We start from the raw sequence: 24,812 nt of genomic DNA on the forward strand, positions 1-24,812 counted from the left end.
AGAGGGGAGGGGGGTGGGGGATGGGTTAGCCTGGTGATGGGTATTAAAGAGGGCATGCTTTGCATGGAGCACTGGGTGTTATACACAAACAATGAATCATGGAACACTACATCAAAGACTAATGATGTAATGTATGGTGATTAACATAACAAACAAACAAACAAAAGTCCAGAAGAAAAGTTAATTAGTTGGTTGGGTCAGTTTCTTCTCAATTGGCTCTGCTGGCATCAAGTAGACAAAGTTTAGTCATAAGCATCCTTACAGATCTATTAAGCTGCTGCCCAACGACCCAAAACCCCTGGGAAGGAAATACCAGTCCAGGTGATAGTCCAGCTACCCCTTCCTTAACCAGTTAGGTACTGCTGGGATTAGGTCGATCTCTGATTTCCATCCCCTATCTCCACCTCATTACTCCAATAAATCAAGTGTTAGTTGTAGGTATTAGTATTAATGGTCAAAATGTATAAATAAAACCTACGCCTGGGCCGGCAGCACTGAAAAATCATCACAGATAAACAGTAATAATAATGCTCCTAGTGGAGAAGTAAGACAGGAGATAACAATATTAAAGTTTATGATTTTTCCTTAATTGGTGACAGTTTGATAAAAAATACCCAGAAAGTTTCTCTCTCACTGCCCTCTGTTTCTGGTCTCCCTGTTCCTCACATTTTGTCAGTTTTATTAAAAGATAGAAAAATATACAATTTCACTGCTAATTAAAAATGAAAAAAAAAAGACATCATTTTGTGTAATTGTAAAAAATCTTTAAACACATCTAGTGCTGTTGAGGGTTTGAGGAATGGACACGGTCATAGATTGCTGAGAGGAGTATAATTCAATATAATTCCTTTGCTCTACCCAGCTCAGTGTGGCAATATGTATAAAAAGCCTTAAAATTGTTCATATCTGTTAAGTTATCCTAAAGAAATAGTACTATTTATTATAATGATGAAAATTTAAAAGCCATGAAAAGGTCAAACCCTAGGGAAGCTGGTTAAATAATGCATGGCCCAGCCTTACTATGGGGATATTACACAGCCATTAAAAATTATTCAAAGAGGAATTTATATTATATGGAAAAAAACTCCTAAACAAGTTACTATGTACAACATGTCTGAATTAAAAAAAAATATGTATGTTAAAAATTAGAAAAAGTGATGTCAAAATGTTAATAATGTTTATATGTGAGAAGTTAGGTTATGGGTAGATTTTATTTTCCCCTTTATAATCTTCTCTATTTTTTAAATATTCTACTACTGATAGATAATTCCATGAGAAAACTCAAATATATTAATTTTTTTAAAAGATTTGTCAGAGAGAGAGAGAGTGCGCAAGCAGGGGGAATGGCAGGCAGAGGGAGAAGCAGGCTCCCCGCTGAGCAGTGAGCCTGATGCTATGTGATGAGATGAAATGCGATGCGGACTACATCCCAGGACCCTGGGATCATGACCTGAGCCAAAGGCAGATGCTTAACTGACTGAGCCACCCATGCGTCCCTCAAATAATTAATTTCTAAATGAACTCAGTGCTTACTTTCAGTGAATATATTTGATCCCAGGTGGCAGCTTAATTGGTTCAAATGTAGCAATCAACACAGACCATAGATTGTGATATAACTATTAATCAAATAGTCTAAATAAAAAGAGTGAGATGTATAAGTTGTAAAAGAATAATAACTAGTCTAGTATCGCATTTTACTAAGGAAGAAACCTGGTAAGTGATGGACTTTAGAACACTTACTTAGCAAGGCACCTATCTTTTCCCCCTTCCATAGAATAGAGTCAACATTTAAAAAGTAAGAACAGCTTCCATTTCATACTAACTCTTTCTCGATGTAAAACTATCTCTGTATGTTGCAAATTTGGCCTTGGAAGACAGCGCATAATTTTTTGAGAAAAATCAATGGGTAATCTTCTAGGGAAACTTACCCATTTAGTCACTTAATTCTAAACCAAACTCATCAACAGGAGAATCATGTGTTTGGGGTAACTATGAAGGATTTTTTCTGTGGTAATAGACTATGTATTTAAAAGTAGTCTATAGAGAAGTCACTCATATTTTATCATAAATTAAATCTAAACGTGTTTTAAGTTTGTGACTTGGAGAGTTCAAACCCCATACGTGTTTGTGAGTTATAAGTTGAGGACAAGATTCTATGACAACAGTTCACCACAGTCCAGCAGTATTTCCTGATTAGTAGTAAATATTGAGACACGACGGAGTGTACATCAGACTTAACAGTTGAGAGGCCCCGTCAGCTTTTCTAGACGAATGCTCTTGGAGTGTGAGCAGTTCAGAGAAGCTAGAAAGGCACTGGACTGCTATCACATGACAACAAGGACAGATAGACCAAAGGCAGTTAACAGAAGAGGATAAGCAGGCGGCCGTCCACAACTTGCTTGCTCTTTTATGTAGAATCCTGAGCAGACCTGTCATTCTAGCGCTCCTTACTGGAAGATCTAAGGGACCAATAAAATTTATAAAACTATAAAATGACACAATCTTTCATCTGACCTAAGTTTTAGGATAGAATTCTAAGTTGTATCAAAATCTATTCTCAATATGAAAAATATCTGTGAACTACTAGAAAAATAGGCAAAAACCAAACCAAACCAAACCAACAACAACCATGAAGAGGCACTTCACACAGCAGGATATCCAAAAAGCCAATAAGCCTATGAAAAGGTGCTCAAGTTACCCAGGAGAAAAATGCAAATCAAAACCACAATAAGATACCCTACCAGAGTTGTTGAAATGAAACTCTCACCCACTGCTGATGGAAGTATAAATTGCTACAATCATTTTGGAAGGGTGTTGTACAGTATCTCCTAGAGCTGAATATATGTATACCCAATGAAAGAGCAATTGCACTCCCAGGTACACACCTGACAGAGCCCAAAGACAGGCATGAGAATGTTCTTAGCAGGACTATTTGTATCAGCGAAAATCAAGAAATAACATAAATATCTAAGTACAAAGGGGGAAAAATACTGTATACTCAGAGCAGAGTACAAAATAACAAGAATGAACAAATTACAAATTCACACAATGTGGATACAAAGCATATGATCCCGTTTTTAAAAAGAACAAAGCAAGACGGGTTGGTGCTGTCACAGTGAGGGTATGTGTGGGATATGAGGTTATGAACAGGAGCAAGAGGGGCTCCTGTGTTTCTAACAATATCATCTGTTGAGCTGTGTGTTGGTTACATACGTAAGTTCACTTTATGAACATTCATCAAGCCACACGCTTGGGAATTGTGTACTTCCTTATATTTATGTAACTCTTCAATATAAAGTTTAAAATGAGGGAAGAAGCAAAAGAGTATAAAGAAAGTTTAAACAAAATAAAACAAAACCTCCCAGTTCAATGCTATCTATACATCACACCGAGTACTTAAGTAAAACAGAGAGAGCTTTGCTGAGGCATGAATTTGTATATTTACAGTCTTTTGTTCCTGATTTTCAAAGTGGAAATAGTGTTTGGTATTTGTAGAAAGAGGATAGCAACAGGGTTAAAGAAGATCTTAGAGCAAAATGACAAAGATTGTAGATAGGGCTGCAGATCTGTTTAGAAGAGGAACATGTGATGAACCATATGGGCCTAAAATGAGAAAAAAATCAATTACACTTTTCAGCACAGACAGGCATGGGGGCAGGGGCCCAGACACCACTACGAGGACGGCATCCCAGCAGGATATAATAACTCATCACCAAAGAATAATTTTAAAAAATTATTCTCAAAAGCCTCCCTTTTATTGACTTTAAAACAAATACAGAGGAGACATGGAGTTCATTTTTAGGAAATATTAAATATTTCGACAACATAGTACCCAGAGTTGCTAACTTTCCTTACCTCATTCCATGAATGAATATATTTATTTCTTACTCTGAGCAGATCGTGTCTTTTTATGTTTAGAGGACAAAAGCGAATGGGGATCAGTGACCGAAGAGGTTAACAGGACAGAGAGTAACAGGCCGCGTCCAGTTCCCAGCAAGTGAGGAGCAAACAGCGTCTAAGAAGTGATGAAGACCCGGGCCTTAGTAGAGGCAAAGCCACTGCCACGGGTTGCCATGGTAGCACAGGATCCAGGAGCTCCCAGCCACGCCTTCCTCCGCCCTGAGAGGCTGTCTCGGAGATCTCTGCACGCACCCTGGCCTTCCTTTACTGGTATCTGCACATTCAAACGTGGCGCATCATCATCATGATTTAAGCAGTTGCCGGATGGCAGATCACAATGAATTTTAAAAGATCCTTTTTGTTTTTTCTTCTCCTTTGGGCCGTGGGGAATACTAAGGGAAAGATAGGAAAATACGCCTTTCTTTTTTTTTTTTTTTTTTAACCCAGTGATAAAATACACTTTGAATTAAATAAAGCCCAGTGCATGGTTTACCAAACATCAGCTTAAGAACTCCTCGGGCTAACGGTATTAATAAGAAATAATAAGAGGACTGATGATAAGTTTCTTAGTTGTGTCTTGTATTTATAGCCTTGAAGTTCTTGAGATTGAGTTATTGGCTTGTCAGGACTAAAATACAAGATGCTATTAACATTTTTAATGCTAAATCTAAACTGTATTTATTGGTTCATCTTTCAATATGGATATGTTGGTAAATGAGGATTTTGTTTTTATTTGCATATCATATTAGCACTTTTCTGCTGCATAAGTGTTTTAATGGGAAAAGTATGTGCATATAATTTAACAGGCCTAATCATCATATTTCAAATAAAAAAAAAAAGCCAGAATCTTTTAACCTTGAGGCTGTTATAATGGACTAGGTGAAAGTAAATAAAATTGATATATGATGTAAATGGTGATGCACTTTTTTTTTTTTTTTTACTATATTTCAATATTCCCTCATTTCATTATTCCTCTAGAAATCGGGATTAGACAGCTCTTCTGACTAATTAACCAAAGGAGGTTTGACTAATAGAAGGAGATTGCAAGCATGATTAGTTAAATGATGATGTACATAGCACTTAATGATCATTATCATTTATTCTAATATCAGTGGTAATAAATGGTGAAACTGTTTAAGCCAAATGCTGTCACATCACAATAATGTACATCATGGCTAATGCTAATAATTTCTAATTTACTTGGGAATCAATGGGACACGTAGCTTTCTTAATCCATGTCAATGCTTTCTTCAGTAAATTTATAGACCCTTTTAGAGTAAAAATATTTAATATTTATCTTTTTACCTAGACTACATAACAGGTAGTCATACCACCATTTCCCTCCAAGGCACAATTAGTTCCACTGTAATGTATGAAGACACTTATTTACAAAGATCCGATGACTATAATCAACGCTACTGTTTCGAAATACTGATCTCATCCCAGTCTCTTGCTTTCTACAGATTCACTGGGTCCAGGTTAGCCCTCAGGTTCTTACACAGCACTGGAAGGCTACCTTTGTTCTAAGAAACAAACTAGAGTGGTACTTGATTTTCTATGTTACTCATTTCCATCACTGTTTTCTCTCACATTAAGAATTACAAGGGAAAGAAGATTCAGATATGTGCTACAAAATGGCTGGCCAATGTTGTCGCCAGAACACACACACAAAGGTGGGGAGAGTGTCCATTTTATGTGGAGAGACACATTCACTATCTTGAGCTAGAGGCACTAGACTATTGACTCTTCATCATACCCTATTACTCTTTAGGAATGCACTTTCAATTCTGGATCACATAAAAATGAAAAGCTGAGAGCTAGGACAGACAGAAGTTCCCTTTAGGTTCATACACAGTATTGGAAGAAGAAAAAGGAAAAAGGAAAAGTACAGTTGCAGTCAGCGTCTTTTAGGAGAAAAGGATATTAGGTAACTAATGAATGAAAGAAGAGATTTGGCTTCTGCTTGTATTTTAATGGGGACAAACTAAGTTACTCTTGGAGATGTCTTCCTATCTCAACTGCCTGCCTGTTGCCCATTAAGACCTTTAATATTTCTAATTTTAATTTTAAGGTTAATGGTTATTTTATAAAGAAATGCAAAAGGCCTCCAATAAAACAGCAACTCCTTGTCTCTGACTCTGCCTTATTCATGTTTCTCTTGCTATCTCCTGATTAATCAGTTTTAGACATTATTTACTGATTTCCTAGTATGATAGACCAAAGCTTAACTTCCTTACAGCTTGGTTGTCTCAAAAGGGCTGCTCACAACAAGGCTTCTCCTAGAACCAAGAGAGAGGTAGGGAGACAGAGCAACCAAGATGGAAGCCACAGTATCTTTTTTTTTTTTTTTTTAAAGATTTTATTTATTTATTTGAGACAGAGAGAATGAGAGAGAGAGAGCACATGAGAGGGGGGAGGGTCAGAGGCAGAAGCAGGCTCCCTGCCGAGCAGGGAGCCCGATGTGGGACTCGATCCAGAGACTCCAGGATCATGACCTGAGCCGAAGGCAGTCGCTTAACCAACTGAGCCACCCAGGCGCCCCACAGTATCTTTCATAACCTAATCTCAGATGTGACATACCATCAGTTTTGCTGTATTCAATTGGTTACAGACTAACTCTGGAAAATGTTTCTGGAGGTGGTACAGATTACATAAGGATACGAACACCAGGAGGCAGTAATCATTGGGGCCACCTTGGAGTCTGGCTACGACAGAGTTTATATTATTATGACTGTAAAATTGCACACAAGGCTATGTCAAATTCAAGTAGTATACTATGATTATATATCCCTATTTTCCCCCGGAGTTAAAATTGCCTCTTTTTTTTTTTTTTCTTAGCACCTACCACCCTTCCCATACTTGTCCCCAGAGTTTTATAATACCATTGTACACAAATATACAATTATACAATTATAATTGTATACACTAATTCAGTTGTACACATGGCCAAACAGATCAGATTATCTTAAGTTCTATATTTTTCTCCTGATCTTCCCCTAGTTTTTGCTTCTCCAAATATGTACTATTTTCTTTCTGCTACTATATTTTTCATATCTGAAAGATCTTTTTGTTTTTAAATCTTTTTTTATACATACATCTTCTATATTTCAATGATCAAAAGAAGAGGATGATATATACATTATTATGATTTAATATAGATTACTTATAATGCTATTACCTACATTTTTTCTGTCTACTAAGAGTTTCTTTTTTTTTTTTTTCCCCTTCTTTTTTCAAGTTGAATGCTTTCCTCAAATGTCAGCTGATGAATCCTTGGCTCAAATTAATATTTAAGAACAAACACTTTGAATGAGTGAATAGGTTTGTTAACTAGTGAGTTTTTCCATGGGATGTTCTCATAGTAAGCTAGTGTTTTTTGAGGGAAGGGAGCCAAAATGCCAGTATCTGAAGGCCTTTTCTCTGGACTGTTCATTATCTATAGAGGAATATTCAGACATCTAGTTAGAATATAAGCTTCGCTCCTATGTAGTAAAGACTAGGTGGTGAGATGGGATCAGAAGAAGATTTTGCCAATCATTTCTCCTCTTTTCTCCCAAAGACCTTCCTCTACGTTCATGTAATCCGTTTTCGGTGGAGTGCCTCAGCTCTGGCTTGTATTCTAATTCTAGAGCTTCTAGCACAATTTTTCCAAACAGCATACTTTTCATCTCCTGGAGGTGTGGAGGAAAGGCTGGGGCGGGGGGTGGCGGGGTAAGCGCAGCATAGTGGTTACAAGTCTGGATTTGGAGCCACCGTGCCTAGCTGGAGGCTGAACTGCTGCTCCCTTAAGATCCTTGCATTTTCAGCTCTATGCCTCCTTCCTCCCTGTCTGTGGTTCTGGAACCCTCACGTGGAGCTGTGAGGAGTAGATCAGTCTGTTTCTCATCGGGGCCCCCTATGGTTGGGGGTTGAATTGTGTCACCCCAAATTTATGTTGAAGTCCTAATGCGTGGCATCTGTGAATGTGATCTTTGCAGATGTAAACAAGTTAAGATGAACTCAAACTTGATTAGTGTGGCTCTAACAAAATGATTAATGTCCTTCTAAGAAGGCCATGTGAAGAGACAGAGACAGAGAGGGAGAAAGCCATGTGAACACGGAGGCAGAGATTCGAGTGACCCAGCTGCAAGCCAAGGAACATCAAGGGCTGCTGGCTACCACCTGAAGCATGGAGGACAAAGAGGACAGATTCTCCCCCAGAGCTTCCAGAAAGAACCAACCTTGCCAACACCTTCAGATTTCAAGCTTCCAGATTTGTGACAGAGTAATTTTCTCTTGCTTTAAGCGCCCCCCGCCCTTTCGTGGTAATTTGTCGTGGTGGCCTTGGAAACGAATACACCTGGATTCCAGCTTTCTCTCCGTGCATCATTTTCTTCTCTTTTGTCATTATATGTTGTTCCAGGTGAAAAATGTCTTGGTTTCAGAGGACTGGAGATTGGTTTTTATTACTCTTTCTCTCAGTGGCTCTGTGGTGACTCCCAAGGGGAAAGGGGGGTTAAAACATCTTTACTATCCTATTTTAAAACTAAAAATCTCTATAGTCTTTTAATTTTTCCTTTTTTTTCCTTCTAAACTAGTTCATACCAATTAATGCACTTTAAGTGCAATATAGGAACTATTCATAGAAAGAAAATTAATTTCAATCTCTAATTAGTACACCCATTCTGCACACTACTGTCACTTTGCTCACGAATTTCTAATAACTTTCTAGTGACAAATGCATCACAGAAGGTAGGTGGAGAAGGGGAAGGAATGAGGAGGAACTGACATTGAAGTTACTGAACACCTATTCCAGTTGAGGTACTGTAGTAGAGTACTTTCCCATATTTTTACTAAATCTTCCTAATAGTTTATGAAACGTGTAATTCCTCTATTTTACAACTGAGGAAGAGGACATTCAAAGGTTAAACAACCTGCTATCATCACCCTTTTAACAAGTCAAGAAGTCAAACCAACACCTGTCTGTCTCTAAATCCCAAGCCTGACTCCACACTGTCTTTCAAGGTCCGACTGCTTGGCTAGATCATTTAAGCCTTCTATAAACAAAATTCAAAAATCTGGCTAGTTTTATGCTTTCACAAATAGTCAGTGAATAAGAACAACTACTGCTCTTTTTTAAGGTAACTACTATGTGCCTGGCGGGCACTTTGCAAAAAGATTCATTTTTAATACAACTGTCTTGACAAACGGTTTCTGTATCTGCCTATTCCAAACTGACCTTTGATGAGGACAAATAAAATATAAAAATAAATCTAATGGTACCTTAGCAATACCTAGGTGAGCACCAAGGGTTGTTTTCATAGGCAAGGATCTCAGACATGTAATATAGTGGACACACGCCAGGAAGGAGACCAGCTATGTGAGGGTCGCCGCTCTCCACGCCTGTTAGAATGCCTGCCTCATACATAACACAGCACCCCGACAATGCTGAAACACACATCATGTAAGATGTCCCAACAGAGTTTCCGTTACCTTCCTAAATAACCACCACACTATTTTAAAGTATGAAATATCTTCTCCTCTTAAAAAATGGGAGGACTCCGCTTGACTGGTGCTCGAAGCATGCTCAGACTGCCTTCCGCCACACTGAGCACTATGCTTACATCTGGAGAGGAACTTTCAGAACCTTTAGGTTATTGGGAAACTAACCGCCCTTTGTCACAGGGCCTGGGAAGCAACCTGGCCCTTTTTCTTCTCCCTAGACTTTACAGACTGCTATCATTACATAACTCATAGCCTCCCTGTTCAGCTGGACCATCGATGCAAATATGGTTTTGTCTCCCTGAGCAGTTACCTCTCACAGTTCAGGTAGGACACGCACATATCACGCTTGTCTCTCTTTCCACTCACAGACTTTCAGGAGGACACCTTTTATCTTAGTTCTCAGGAAAACATGTCATCAGGTGAGACCTCCAGATTCCCCCTTACGCAGTATTTGTATCCACTTCTCTCTGTACATCCTTCCTTTTCACTGACCAGGTTCCCCACACCTGTGCTCCCCCAATGCCATCCCCCAAGAACCTCACTCTAACCCCTGCCCCACTATTTACCCCTCCCCTCCAGGAGCTCCTTTCTCTCAGTGGCTTCAGAATACAAAGACAGTAAAGCCAATGCCACACAAAAGGCAAAGAAACACAACCTACTCGTTACACCATGATTTGCTCTAGTTCCAGCTATTTCTAGCTATTTCTCCTCTCTTTCTTCTTTCACATTCAAGGCATTTAGAAAGAGGAGCCTAAACCCCTCCAACCAATGCTGTCTGCCTTCAGTTTCTACTATTCCATTGAAACTGCTCTTCCTGAGGTGAATAATGGCACTCGTGTTCTCAAGCCAATTTGTGTCCGGGTGCTCCCCTAGCCTTTTTTGCCTGGCCTTCCTAAAACCTATGGTTTGCTGACTGCTTTTTCCCAGGCTCCTCTTTCCCTTGCCTGCTCCTTCCAAGCTGCATAGCCCAGATGAGCCCTGCACACCACCCTGCCCAGAAGACCCAGTAAGACTAATGACTGGATCCGAGGCACAAATGATGCCTTCTCCTTTTATCCTGGGGGAAGCTTCCCAGTAGCACCATTTCATCGAATCATAACTGTTTATCTTAAACAATTTATTTGTCATTATGACTGTAGATCTGCCAACCATTTGACATGGTTTCCACATTTGTGATTATGTCAATGCAACGTTAGTTCCCAAGTGACAAAGGGACAGTACAAGTGGCTTCCCTTTAGGTGCATGTAAAAATATAACATGTGGGAAAAGAGAAAAGTAATCAACAATACACAAGCCAGTAATCAAACAACACAATCAATAATTCTTCTTTAATCTTTCTGGGGGGTTGCAGGGTGAAATTTGATTAAATCAAGAGATCCTGTCGCCAGGAAAGAAAATACGCCCAAACACAAAATCTAAAACTAAAGGACAGAGTTCAAGGAGCTTCTAAAGTCTATCCACTGACTCCTTCTAAGCCTGTACTACGAGGAAAGGGAGAAATTTAGAGTGGGCCAGAAATTTTGAAATATCATGTAATTATAGTCCACTATGGCACACAAACAGAACAAAAGACATATTAATCACAGCAACTATTTCAGGGAGGTCAAGGACATTACTTTCCTTATGCAGTAGTCCTTTATCCCTTTTCACTCAATTTGGTTCCAGCCTTCAGCACACATTTGTGGATGCTCATTAAATGAAAGGTGTTTGCTATTTCTTGCATAAATGTCCTTTTGAAACAACTTGAAGTCCTTAGTGCTTGAGGATTTTTTTAACCTGTTCGTGCTTAAGAGCGTATATGATAATCACTAAGCCAGAAGGTTGTCCCTGCCTTGACTATAAATTAGAAAGGCCTTTCCCTTCTGCCCACCGGGCATCCTTGCCTAGGCAGGAGCCCTGCTGAGTCCATTCTTCCTTTTGCTTGACTACATAGTAAATAGGAGAGACTGCGATTTGAATAAAATGTGAAATCACCCAAATTGTTTTACACTCCTGGCCTAGAAAAATCTCCTTAAAAAAATATTTAAGTCTTTTTTGACAGCTACAGGTAGCATTTGATTCTGCTTGAAAGCTCCAGTGTAAGGTGTCAAAAACAATTAGTATTTTAATAGCTCTCTTTCTTTCTTAGGTATTTAGCAGCAGAAGTTCATCGGAAAGAGAACAAAAAATATTCTGAAGAACGTGAGCCAATGACATTTGGCAAAATCATATAATCTTACTTTATTATTCCCTAGGCTCTTTTCTACTTTAAATTAGTATACAGTTCAAAGAAATAAAAATGGTAGTTGTCAACATTCACTTTGATAGATAAGGTTTTCTAGGCAAGGAGTGGTTTGGTGTTGTCCTCACTGTTTTCAAACAAGCCTTAAGGCAGCTAGTGTTCAGTAGACACTATTGAAAACCTTACTAATTTCATAATTCTGCCTCAAGACAAATTCTTGTTGTTTGGGGGAAGGTAGGTCAAGAAATAAAGAGGACCCAAGACTGAGTGGATTAGGGAGAGCAGGGTGGTTATGTGTGAAGTTTTGATAGATCAACAACGGAAGCCTGTCTTGTGTTGCCTCCCTTATTTTGTGAGAAATATGCTAATTCAAAGATATCTAACTAGCTTCACATTTAATTCTGACTTCAAATCTTAGAGTAGCAGAGCAGCTGTGCCTGGCGGCAATACAATCTTATTTCTATAAAAATCTCTCAAAGATCCATATATAAGTGGAAGAGTAAAAATAGATAATCAAATCCAAATTAAGGCTATTAAGAATTGATTTAGTGTAAAGATAATATAGCAAGATTTTGTTTAGGTTATGGATGTTCACTAAAAATGTGTAATACTTGTTTGCCTAAAATTTTGATTATGTTTTATCTTATTTTGTCACAGTTAAATAGTTTTATCATTAGGGGTTTTAATTGCGTATAGTTTATAGAATTCTTTCTGATTACTCTATATCCATTTAACTGAGAAAAAAAAACCCACTGTAGTATTTAATGAAAAGAGAACCTTCTAATGAAGATGCAATCAAATTGCAGGCAGATGTACCACAAGGTGTGGCTACACCGTTCATATTTGCGAAACCTTTGTTGGGAACACATAAGCGTCTACATAGTGTGCAGAGGAAGAGATGTCCTGGAAGAGCGTAGGAAGTAAGGTATCCTAAAAAGCACTAGTCACTCAGTGGTATACCACCGAGTTGTAGAAACAAAGAAACAAACAAAAGAGAGAAAATGAGGAAACCAAGTCCTTGAAAGTCTCCTTTCCATCTTCTTAATGTTGGCTCGACCATCTTGCATTCTCCTTGATTTCTTCATCTTTCTTCTGCCTCTTGTTCATTCACTTCGTTACCCACCTGTGTCCATTCCTGAGGTGTAGTCCTTGATTTGCTATCCTCTAGATTTAAAGATTTTCCTTTAGAGAACTCATTAGCTTAAGTAGCATTAGCAATTCTCTGTGGGGGTCTCTTAACCCACAGCTCTAGACCTGGCTTCTTCCCTCAAACTTTAAAAAGCTCTTTTATTCACTCCCCATTCCTTGCAGCCAATCCATGTCGACATCTAGGGTGGCTATGAAGTCCTTTTGATTCTTTCCACTTTCCTACTTTGTCACTTCAGTTCCAGAAAATCTGCTCAGACCTGTCATTTTCCTGCTTAAAAACCTCAACAGTCCAATTTCTTGGTCTGGCATCAGACTCTCCATATGTTTCTTTCCTACGTGGTCCTTTATTTTTAACCAGACCATTTGATTCACTAACACCTAAGTATGGTACAATCTTTATAAAAACACATTAATAAATACTTTGATTATCTTGACTTAAAAGGAAATCTTACTATTTTCCACAGACTATAGAAAATCTTCAGATTTGGAATGCACTGTGTTGAGTAAAGACACAAGATAATGCCCTGTACTCATTAGCAGAAGTTTTCCTTTGTTTTATTTACTGTTGTTAAACTCTGCTTGATTAAGCAAGGGAAAGAAATCTAATTAATAAGCAACCTTCCACTTCTAAAGAGTGAATAATCCAATCAAGATTGAACCGCATCCTCCCTATTTGATATAACACCTTTTGAAGCACAGACCACTGATGATCAAATAGCTGTTTCCGATGACAGATAACATTTTAGGGAGGAGATGAGAGGGGGTTAACAGTGTTCACAGCTGGAGCTTTAGCAATTAGCATATTAAATCCCACTTATTTGGGTGACATCCAGCGACCTGATTTTGCTCGGTATAGTACATTAATTGTTCCATTCAAACCTAAACATAACCATGTCTGTTCATTCAACATGTTCTTACTAAACACCCATGTGCCGGGCACCAGTACAGCTAAGTGCTGAGGTTACAGCAGTATATGAATCATGTATCTTTGATCCCTTTGTCCCCACCTTGATGGGACCCATGACTAGGGGGCAGACACTGAATATTTTATAGGAAATGACTACTGCAAAATGGGAAAGCCACTGGGCTTATTAGGACATACAGTTTTACAGACTGGGGTCCACTGGAGATGCTCTGAGAAAGTGTACACATGCTGTTGCTCTTCCTTGGCTTACCCTTGCCCGTGGCCTTTTGACCTCACTTCTACTCACTCCTCAAAACTCAGCCTGGATTTCAGGGTCCTTCTAGAAGTCAAGTCTGGATTGTCCTCATAAGGTCTGGATTCGTCTTCCACACCTGCAGGTGTTCCCAAAACTTTGTGTGTTGCCTCTATCCTGGCATTAACCAAATGTATGGGAATTGTTACTCATCTGTCCCAACTAGATGATGAACACTTAGGGAGTATCTCTATATTTTAAGTGCCTAGCAAGTGCTTCATAAATTTTGCTAAATTAATGAAGGAATAAAGGTTTAGGGAGGAAAAATACTGGGCATTTAATTTCTGCTGAGGCTGTAAAAGGCAAAGCAAAAGATAAAACAACCAATAGTTTTAACCAAAGTATTTTTGGCAGAGGTTTGGAGCACAGCATAAGGGCTGGATTACGGAACATGTATAATTTCTGTGCTTCTGAAGCCCATAGCAGTTAGAACGCTTGAGGTCATCTTTTGCCAAAATATATACTCGGACATTTTAGCTCCAAGGTCTGAGGATACTCTACCAGGATCTTCTAATTCTGAAATAAAAGATGATCTATGTTTGCAACTACATTTGTATCTACAGGTATAATCTAAATCTGCACTTATAATCTATACAATCTATATGTTCCATGGTTGGCTAAAATTAATATAGATGTTTTAATACAGAGTTTTTTATTTTTATTTATTTTAAAGATTTTATTTATTTGTCAGAGCGAGTGAGCGAGTGAGCTCAAGGAGGGGGAGAGGCAGGCTGAGGGAGAAGCAGGCTCCCCGCTGAGCAAAGAGCCTGACACGGGACTCATCCCAGGACCCTGGGATCATGACCTGAGCAGAAGGCAGATACTTAACTGACTGAGCCACCCAGGCGTCCCTAATACAGAGTATATTAAAAGAAATAAAAAGTGGTCATAATTCCAGAAGATGACATATTCTTGGAAAAGAGTGCTATCTAGTGGTTAAATCTGGGAACAAGAGATAAGATACACCACAGGCTAGAAAACCTCTGAAAGGATGTATCTCAGTAGGTCACCCTTATGTCAAGAAGAGGAAAAAAAAAGATACATAGATTGCTCATAGCACAAGGATGTGAAAAGGAATAGATGCTGATTCAAGCTGTGTATTCAGAGTACAACATGGCGGAGAGATTAAGAACTTGGAATCAGAAGTCAGCTCAAGTTCAAAACTTGGCACAGGACCATAAGCAAACTACCAGACCTGTTTAATCTTTAGTTATTTTCAACAATGAAATGGAGATAAAAATATTGACTATCTGACAGGATTATTGTGAAGATGAAATAGGATGATATGTATAAAAATTCTGCATGGTGCTTGGTATTTAGTAAGCCAAATAACTCAGTAGACATTAGATTATTATTAATACTTAAAATTATTATTTTACTTAGAATATAAGTTTAAAATAATTGTAGAAAATCTTGTAAGTCTTCAAAAAAAAAAAAAGGTTAGGAGATAATATGAACCACTATAAGCATATAGAAAATGTCAGACACTAGTTTAAGTACATCAAAGCAGCTTAAAAAGTAAAATAGGTTCAAGTTACACTTCATTCACATAGTTCAGTTGAGTTGTAGGGTTAGCATTTTCAAAACAAAAGGCAATTTTTAGAAATAGCAAGATTACAAAATACTCTGAAATATCATCTTTTCCTAATAATAATCATGATCCTTGTTTCAACAATATTTTCCTTAAACAAATTGTGTACTTTTGAACATCTAATCTAATAAATCTATCTTTATATACAGAGTTCTTCAAGATTAACTGGTCATTTGAATTTTTCCCCACTTGGTTAGAAATACAAAAGGAAAACACAACAGAAATATTGATAGAAAATAAGTGTCAAAAACACTGTAATCCACTACATTTATATTAGAAAAGAATTTGACCTTCATATCTTTTGGCTTGCTGTATAACCTATTAGTTTAATTATCACAATAGCCTTATAACTTCAGATAGTACATGTCAACCTGAGTAAAGACAGAAATGCAAGGTTCATCTGCTTTTATGCAGCGGACCAAAATACCACAATTTGTAAGTAATCATAGATGAGCTTTTGTAGACTGGACACTTTACTGACATTACAGTCAGAAAAGGACTGGGTTCCCCAAGGCCAGTGCACAAAATTATCTTAAATAATCTTCCTCTACATAATACCTAAATTAAGCATAGCATGGACATATGTATGCCATTATAATCATTTCATGATCACTGTGTTGGCTGTGGGTCTTAAATGACACACAATGGGGGCTGCATTATTTTATATATTTTGTTACTGATAAAAAATAATTCAAAGTACCCATGTGTAATCAAAAAAAGAAATGTGATGGGAATCAGAACTGCATTATGGTTATATTTGTGTCACTAACTAGCTCTGTACTCTTGGGAGGGTTTGCAGCTTCTCTGAATTTCCATTTATTCATCTACAAAACAAAATAATCTCTAGGTCCAGGATAGCTCCATTCTCTAACCTTTTGCCATTATTTACTATGTCACAATGACTCCAAATCATAAACCCAAAGTTAGGAAGTACTTAATTATCCACAATGAGTATCTGTGACATACTACCATTCCTCTTTTCTGCTGTTAAAGTAGGGAAAGGCTAAACAATATCAAAAACATACTGTTGAAAAGACTAGAAAGATCTATTTAAATATTTTACCTTGAGCAATAAACATCTACCCATCTATGAAGATTAATTACCCACATTCACTTCTTTTTCTTATTCACTTCATAGTGGTTTTTTTTTTGGCTACCCTAGAAATTTGACACAAATGTCTGTAGTTAGCCACACATTAACACTTCCAGAACTTAACTCCTCCATATCCAAAACTACCCTTGAATGAAAATCTGTCAAGTATTTTTCCATTTATAAATCTCGCAAACTTTGATGACAATCTCATCCTGAATAAATGACAATGACAACTGATAAATTTACTTATGACTATGTAAGGTAAGCAGAACCCCATAATTGATAACAGTGAGAGAAAGGGAGCCAACGTAAGTAGAACTTGGTCAGCATGAATTGGCACCCTGAAGAGAAGAGGGTGCCGTGCGGGCGCTGGTGAGAGATTTCTGGAAGCAGTCACTCTCAGATCAACATCAGAAACTCAGTTAACTCACCTTTTTAGTGATCCTAGTATATCCTTCCACAATAAGGGCACATGAAACTCATCTGTGTTATAATGATTTTGCCAAAATGCTGGTCACAGTATTTCAAACTGCACTGGCAAATATGGTAGAGTAAAATAGTTTAACAGATTCACTATTTCAAGTCGTATCTTGATGTAAAGCAAATCCACTATGTGAAACATTACTTTGAGAGCAAACTGTTTTTGAAAGGATACATTGGGCAACACTGATCAAAAATGTCTGAGATAATTTCAAAAAATAATAATTTTAAAAATTCATCTGAGACCTGAAAGAAGAACCTTAGATACTACCTCAAGGCAATAGTATAAGCATGGAATATTATGAATATACAAGCTCAGGGCAATAGGTACATCCACACATTTCTACTCCTATAGTTATAACTAAACTTGAGAACCCTCACAGCAGCCTATTAAAATAATAGATCAACAGGATAAAAGTAGATAAGAAGAATGTGCAATTTATGAATACGGTTTATTACCATGGTTACAAACTTTCAGAACAGGCCTCTGAGACATGGGACTGAGACTTTGCCGAATATCTGTTAAAAAAAGAGAGAGAGACAAAATTAATACAGAGGTCTGTTCACCTCAACAAGTGTTAACAGTGGGATGCCTGGGTGGCTCAGTCAGTTAAGCGGCTGCCTTCGGCTCAGGTCATGATCCCAGCATCCTGGGATCGAGTCCCACATCGGGCTCCTTGCTCGGCAGGGACCCTGCTTCTCCCTCTGCCTGCCTCTCCCCCTGCTTGTGTTCTGTCTCTCTCTCTCTCTGACAAATAAATAAATAAAATCTTAAAAAAAAAAAAAAATGTTAACTGTTAGACTGTTTTCAAAGGTTAAATATGTCTCGACCCAAGCAATGCTTCAATACCCTGAAATACTTGAAGCAATGATGCTATGACTTTTACTTCCCATTTAGTTATGCTATTGTAAACTCCACTGGGATAAGGTGCATATGGTTCTTTAGATGAGACTTGTCACAGTAATCAGGATTTTCTAGGTTCAGTGCTTTGGTCTGTTAATGTGCTGACATCGGTCAGCTGGAATGCTTCTCTCTCTGACATCTGTCATGGCAAGGGAAGGATTAAGCAAACTCAGGAAACTTCTGAAGAGTTGTTGCCCAGAGCACTACATTCTTGACACATGACTTGAAAAGAATTAAAAGGAAAAAAGAAAACGGTTGTTCTTTGTGATAGTTCCCTAGAAAGTAACATGAAACAACTATAATGTTCACCTTTTGGTTTTGGTGTCCTTTTTCTTCTGTCGCGGAAGGCAGCCCCCGACTGCAAAGCCTCCAGCAGACTATCCATCACTCCTGTCTCATCACCCTCTGTGAAGAGAGATGCAGGGAATTCCATCAGCCCTCAGGGTTACCATAGCAATGTCAAAGCATACACAGAAACTGGTGATGGTGATGGTAGGGGGAAGAAAGATCAGATGCCAGGACTAAGCCAGCAATTTCAAAATAAGATAGGACTTTATAAATCAAATATCTTTTAATGAAATCGGGCTCATTAGTGCCTGTGTTACTGTCCACTAAAGAGGACCAGCTTCCATTGATTCACTTCACAGGACTGCTTTTATAGTCTGGTGGCCCAATAACTTTAAATAGAATGCGGTTCTAGTCATATCTGTGTCCCAGGTTATCATAAATCACATTTCCCTTGTAGAAATGGGTTATTTTCAAAGCATCAGCTTCTATTCTAAAATCGACCAGGTGTGGGAGAATGTTTTCGTTGCTGTTACTGAGACTCTGCTGCCTAAACTTTTTGCACAAAATTTTATTTCCAGGTTAACTATTGTGAACATGCTCCCAACAACTGATCTTTCGTATCAGAAGATAATCGTCCCCTGATTTTGGTGACACAGAACAATCACTACAAACTTTCATAGAATGTATGAAAAGTTTATCTTCTGTAATGAAAAAATAAACCAAAAGAGCCTCTCAAGTACCTAAAGTATTTTTCATCCCATTATGATTAGTTTAAATTGATATTCTGTATATATTTAGTGAAGGTTGTGGTATAGAGCCAATCCTTTCTCCAAAGAACAGATTATCTTGTAATATTCATAGTTATTTATAGTTGTCAATGCTAAATATTATTCAAAGGGGGGGAGCTTCAAACTACTGGCCCAAGCCCAAATTCAAGGAAATACACTTTTTTGTCCCTCAGAAAGAGGTTATTTGTAGGATTCTCTATGAAATTGTATGGCTGTCACAGTTACATCTAAAGTAATAGAAAACTACTTCCTCTGGATTTTTTATTTCTTTTTATTGAGACGCAATCCCTTGATTGGGAACAGACGACAAATGAATGCAGTAAAGTACAGATAGCAAACTCATTTACAGTTTATAAACAGATATATAAATATAAATATGTATCGGCCTCTTTCCATCTGGTTCTATCTCATATTTTTAGAAAAGTACTAAACTTTGTAGGTGTAATTAAAAAAAAAAAGGTGGGTGACAGGTAGAGTATCTGAAGGTTAACTTACAGATAAATTTAATTCTAAAGTGGCTTGAAGGCTATTTTAATTAAAATACACTAAAAATTTCAGACCCCTTAATTAGTAACTAAATATCTTTGAAAATTTACACTCAAACTTAACTTTAAAAAAAAAAAAAAAACTGTGAGTAATGCCAGATATTCAAGGTTGAGGATATATTTCATTAGTAAAAGGCAACATTTTAAAAATCTACAACTTTAAAAAAGCAAGCACGAGATTAATGGCATACACTTTAAGGGAATAAAAACAAAAACAAAGAACTACAAAGAAAATTTGGACTTTCGTTATTAAGTTTACTGTTGATAGTGGTATTGACATAGTGAATCTGAAACCATTATGTGTGTATTATAAGGTTGAGCAGACGGGTAAACTCGCTATTGGAAAGGAAATACAAATATGGAATAGGAGGAGAGAAAGAACCATAAAGTGTTGGATTTCACTTACAAGGGTTTAAAAAAAAAAACACAAAAAACCAAAACACTTCCTAGCTTTCCAAAATAACCCAGAAGTAATGACTGTGGCAGCAGTGAGCACGCCGGTCTCCAGATCTTGGTTTCTAAATACCATTACTAATGTGAACTAGAATACTTAGAGAAATATCTGATTATGGGGCTGAGACCAAGAAAGTGTGAAAAAAGCCAGGAATGTATTGATGTACCAGAAGATTAGAAAGTACTCACAGAAGGCAGGGATGTGTCAAAAGGGCAGAGGGGAGCTAGACTGAAGGACAGTCTTGGCCAAATTTAGGGGGACTTGAGCACTAAATGAATAATAATAGGGATGGATTATTACACATTGGGGGTAAAAAACACTTATGCATCCATACTGATACTAAAAAATTAAAAATAAATATGGGGTAAGGGAAAGCTCTTTATAGAAGAATGCCAACCAATAGGTGTCAAAGATATGGGGGAAATACACAATTTACTATATTACAATTCACATAGTAAGAATTGATTGAGGCAGGAATCATCAATGGGTGCAGAAACTACTGGGTATTAGGCTGTCAGGGAACAGCATTTGGAGAAATCTGGCAGATGTCACCTTACCTAAAGAATCCAATCTGACATCCTATGTCACAGTAATGGTACACAACGGACAAGCGCCTTCTGAAAGGGTGCACTGAGACAGACCCAACCTGTGTAGTACTTTGCACAAAAATATTTATCCTGAATCTAAATGTGAGGAAACTATAATAGAAATCCAAAGTGAGGAACATCCTGTAAAGTGACTGGCTTGCGTTCTTAAAGACCATCAATTATGAAAGACAAGAGAGAGAGGGAGGAATGAAGGGGAAGAAAGAAAAGATTAGGGAGATTCAAGAGGTAGGACAACCAACTGTAAAACACAAGCGTTGATTAGCTCTTGGACTGTATCTTATAAATGCTATTGTTGGGATAATTGGGGAAATTTTAAAATGGACTAGGTATTACATAATTATATTATGCCACTGTTAAGTTACCTGAAGATGATAATTATGGTATCATTTGGTAGGTTCATTCCATTGTTGTCAGGAGATAGATGCTGACACACTTAGGCTCACTAAACAACTTATGCCCCCATCTCATGTTCTCCGTTTCATGCCCTTGAACATGCTGCTTTCTTTACACAGAACATCCTTCCCTTTTCTTCGCCAAGCTAACTCCTCCTCCAAGACAGAAAGGAGAATCCTTCCCTGAACTATGTGAGCTGAACCGGGTACCCCTCTGTGTCCTAATGGCATGGGGTAGCCACAGCAATAAATCCTTTACAATATAATTTACTTGACAGTTTCTGCCACTAGACTGAGTTCACTGAGGACAGAGATCATGGCTTTCATTTATCCTTAATACCTAGCAAAATGCCAGTATCACACAGAAAGTGTTCATTATTAACTGTTGACTAACCAGTGAGGTACTCACATGGCCAATAGGAAGGAGTAATCGTGCAGGAGAAGGAAGGCCACAGGCGGGGCAGGGGTCAGGGAAGCGGTGGGAGCGCGTTCCCACCACCACCGTAAACAGTGCAGCACTGTTTCTCTCTCTTCCCTTGTCTCACACAACCATTCGGTTGCCAAACCCTGTTCATGCACACTCCCCAGTATCTCAAGAATGGATCGATTGTTTCCTTTTCTGATTGAACCTGAAGTTCACTGTCGAGAATTGAATTACTTTTCACCTGAAATATCGCATGAGTTGCCAGGAGTCACACTGCGTCTAGTTAATCCCAAATTCAAATTCATCCCATACAGCACTGGTCTGCTCAAAAGCAGAGCCATGATCTTCAGTCTCCCAGTCACAAATTTCCATTATCTCTCACTTCCCGTAACATAAAGTTCCAACTCTCACTTGCCCCGACACTTGATTCCAATTGTGTTTCCAATCTTATCTCTTTTAATTTCAAAACCTGTTCTTCAGCTAAAGGCAACTTTCTTCACACGTCTTTTCTCTTCCATCCTTCCCTCTCCAGCTGGAACCTCTGCGCTCTTGTCTCCCAGAGCTAATGGCTTTTCTTGGCCTTCATTCCCACGTGCATAATGGGAAGAACATATTATGGAAGTAAGAAGACACGCGTTCTAGTCTGAGCTCTCAACTAACAACCTATGTGACACCGGACTCATTACAAAATCACTCCTGACAAGTGTAATAGAAAAAATACCTGTTTAGGGTTAATGAGAGGATCAAATGAGAAAATACAAATGAGAGTACTTGGTAAATTGCTGTGATATCAAAATGTAGGGAAATAAATTCATAAATGAACTCCATAGCACACTACAGGCAGTTTATGAAATATTTGATTATTATGTTTCAAGTATTGTTTCAGATACAATATAAATTAAATGACTTCTATAGTGTATTTTATTATGTCTTTGATTATCATCATTTCTAAGGGAAACTGATGAAGTACCTGTCAGAAGTAAGCCCTTTAAATAGTCTCTAAATAATCCAATGTGTAAGGTAAGACATATAATGGAGATGTTATTCCAAATGTTAAAAGTGCACTTAGAATATATTCATTCACCATATGTTTACTGAGGGCTTACTATGTGCCAGGACACTACTAGGCACTAAAAATACCCAGGCCCCAAGAATTAATAAGACATGCTTTCTGATCTTAAGAAGCAGAACAGTGTGATAGGTATGGGAGGGATTCGTATGAAGTACTGGAGATAAAAGATTTCCTGGTGAATTATGATCTGACAAATAAGCAGGATTTAGCCATGGCAAAGACTAGAGAGAGAACAGCATCACTGGCAGAAGGAATATCAGGTACAAAAGCAAAAGATATGAATAAAAACAAAAGTGAGCTAGAGTCAAGTATTGAAATGATTTATATTTACATGATTCTAATACAAACTTAATTCATATTTACATCGCTTTCATACATTATTCCTCTACAAAGAGAAATAAAAATTAGCTATTTTTTAAATTGTAGACTAGAATTCAGTATCTCTAACTACAAGTCAGTTCATATTCAAAATATTTATAGTCTCTCTCCTGCTATGAACTCTTTTAAATCAAGAGACTAACTGTAATATTCAAAGCTTTGCTATATCTGAATAACACATCACCTTGTTTAATTAGTAAATGGTATTTACAAAAATTGTACGGTGTCAAGGGAAATGGAGGAGAGAGAGCTAAGGAGGAGATACCCCTAAAGCAGAATCAATAGGACATGCAGACAAGCAGAGGATGGCCTACTGAGGAGTTAGACAAGTCTGAGGTCTCAGGGGCCTATGACAAAAGGAGTAGAAAATATGAAAATGTTTTAAAATAATAGTTTGTTGGGGAACAAATGTTGAAGATAATGAGCTTCCTTTTGGACATATGAGTACAAGGTGCTAGCAGGGACCTCCTGATAACTTCTGAAAGTAAGCTGGAAATTCTGGCCTCAAGTTCAGACAACAATTTTGGTATTATTTTCAGAAGTCATTTCTATATTACAAAAGATACTCATTCAGCACTATGGGCCAGACCCTGAGAAAGGTCCTGGAAATACGAAGGCTGACTTTGGCCTTGCCTTATATGGTCCTCTGGAAGCACATATGACTGATTCAGGAGAGGTGCCATCTTGAGAACCAGTAGGAGAAAAAAGATAAGGCAGTGACATGGTAAGGTATTTTCTTTCCTTTGTTCTACTTTCCCAAGTCAAGGCACAACATGGAAAGTAGATATAACTACAGATACAGAGAAGATCCTAAAAGGCTCGAGAACATTAAAAACAAACCAAACAGGTTGCATACAAAGTGGAGAATCACAATGGAAATGGATTTCTCAAAAGCAACACTGAGCTCCAGAAGACAAGTTATGGATTTCAAATTCTGAAGAGAAATGATTTCCGATGAAGACATGGTTACACTCCAAGAGGAGGACAGAAAATGAACATGCAAGTTTATGCACACCCATTCTTAGAAAGCTACTGGAAGGTGTGCCTTGGCAAAAAAAGGTAAGAAGGTAAGAAAAACAAACATGGGCTCTCGGAGAGGGGAACAGCAAAGTGGCAAAAATATTGCCCAGGATGACACTTGTGTCCCAGGCCCAGAGCAGCCAGTTCAGATCACGTGGGAGAAAGCTGGAGTGAAGGAGAGAACCGTGGCCAAGAAACTAAAAGCAAATCTGCTGTGTTGAGCCATTTACACAAATGACTGCTGCTGATTTCACAGACCTGAGAGTCTGGATAAAATTGTGACAGGTGTACACAAATACTGAGCAAATTAAAAAAAAAAATTGTTCATATAAACCTAGAAATGACACTGTTGCCCAACAGGAAAGAACCATGGAATACTAACTGGAGGGGTAAGGAATATTTCCACAGTTGCGATATTATAAACATTATTTTTTTGACTATCAATTGCAATACAATTGTAATGTGAGGACAGCAGGGGTAGAGAAGGGGTGAAGGAGGGGAGTCCAAGGTGGTGAGAAAGCAAAAGGAAACTAAATCTTCACTTCTCAGGAACTCGCTAATGCCTAAAATAAATTAACAACAGTCTAAGCATATTATTTAGAAATAGAGAAGAGGTAAATAAATACCAGAAAAAAATCCTAAGAATTAAAAGTGGCTGCCTCCTACTGGGTATTTACCCCAAAGATACAAAAGTAGGGATCCGAAGGGGTACGTGCACCCCGATGTTTATAGCAGCAATGTCCACAATAGCCAAACTGTGGAAAGAGCCAAGATATCCATCGACAGATGACTGGATAAAGAAGA

At 38.0% G+C, this 24,812-nt stretch overlaps 1 protein-coding gene across 5 annotated transcripts in view; it reads right to left on the reverse strand.

The window, feature by feature from the left end:
* Positions 1 to 24,812, reverse strand: part of DIAPH3 (diaphanous related formin 3) — a 485,199-nt gene that overhangs the window by 113,460 nt on the left and 346,927 nt on the right. For 4 of the 5 annotated variants that reach the window (XM_081815005.1, XM_081815002.1, XM_081815001.1 and 1 more), the window contains 2 exons: positions 18,349 to 18,444; positions 17,595 to 17,654 (listed from right to left, as the gene is read on the reverse strand). In XM_081815005.1, the coding sequence (XP_081671131.1) occupies positions 17,595 to 17,654; positions 18,349 to 18,444 (156 nt within the window). Of the gene's footprint in view, positions 1 to 14,295; positions 14,488 to 17,594; positions 17,655 to 18,348; positions 18,445 to 24,812 lie in introns of those variants that run through there. The other variant, XM_081815003.1, reaches the window with a different exon arrangement.

Source organism: Leptonychotes weddellii, chromosome 3, assembly GCF_054177405.1.
Source record: "Leptonychotes weddellii isolate Sample4059 chromosome 3, ASM5417740v2, whole genome shotgun sequence".
NCBI lineage: Eukaryota > Metazoa > Chordata > Mammalia > Carnivora > Phocidae > Leptonychotes > Leptonychotes weddellii.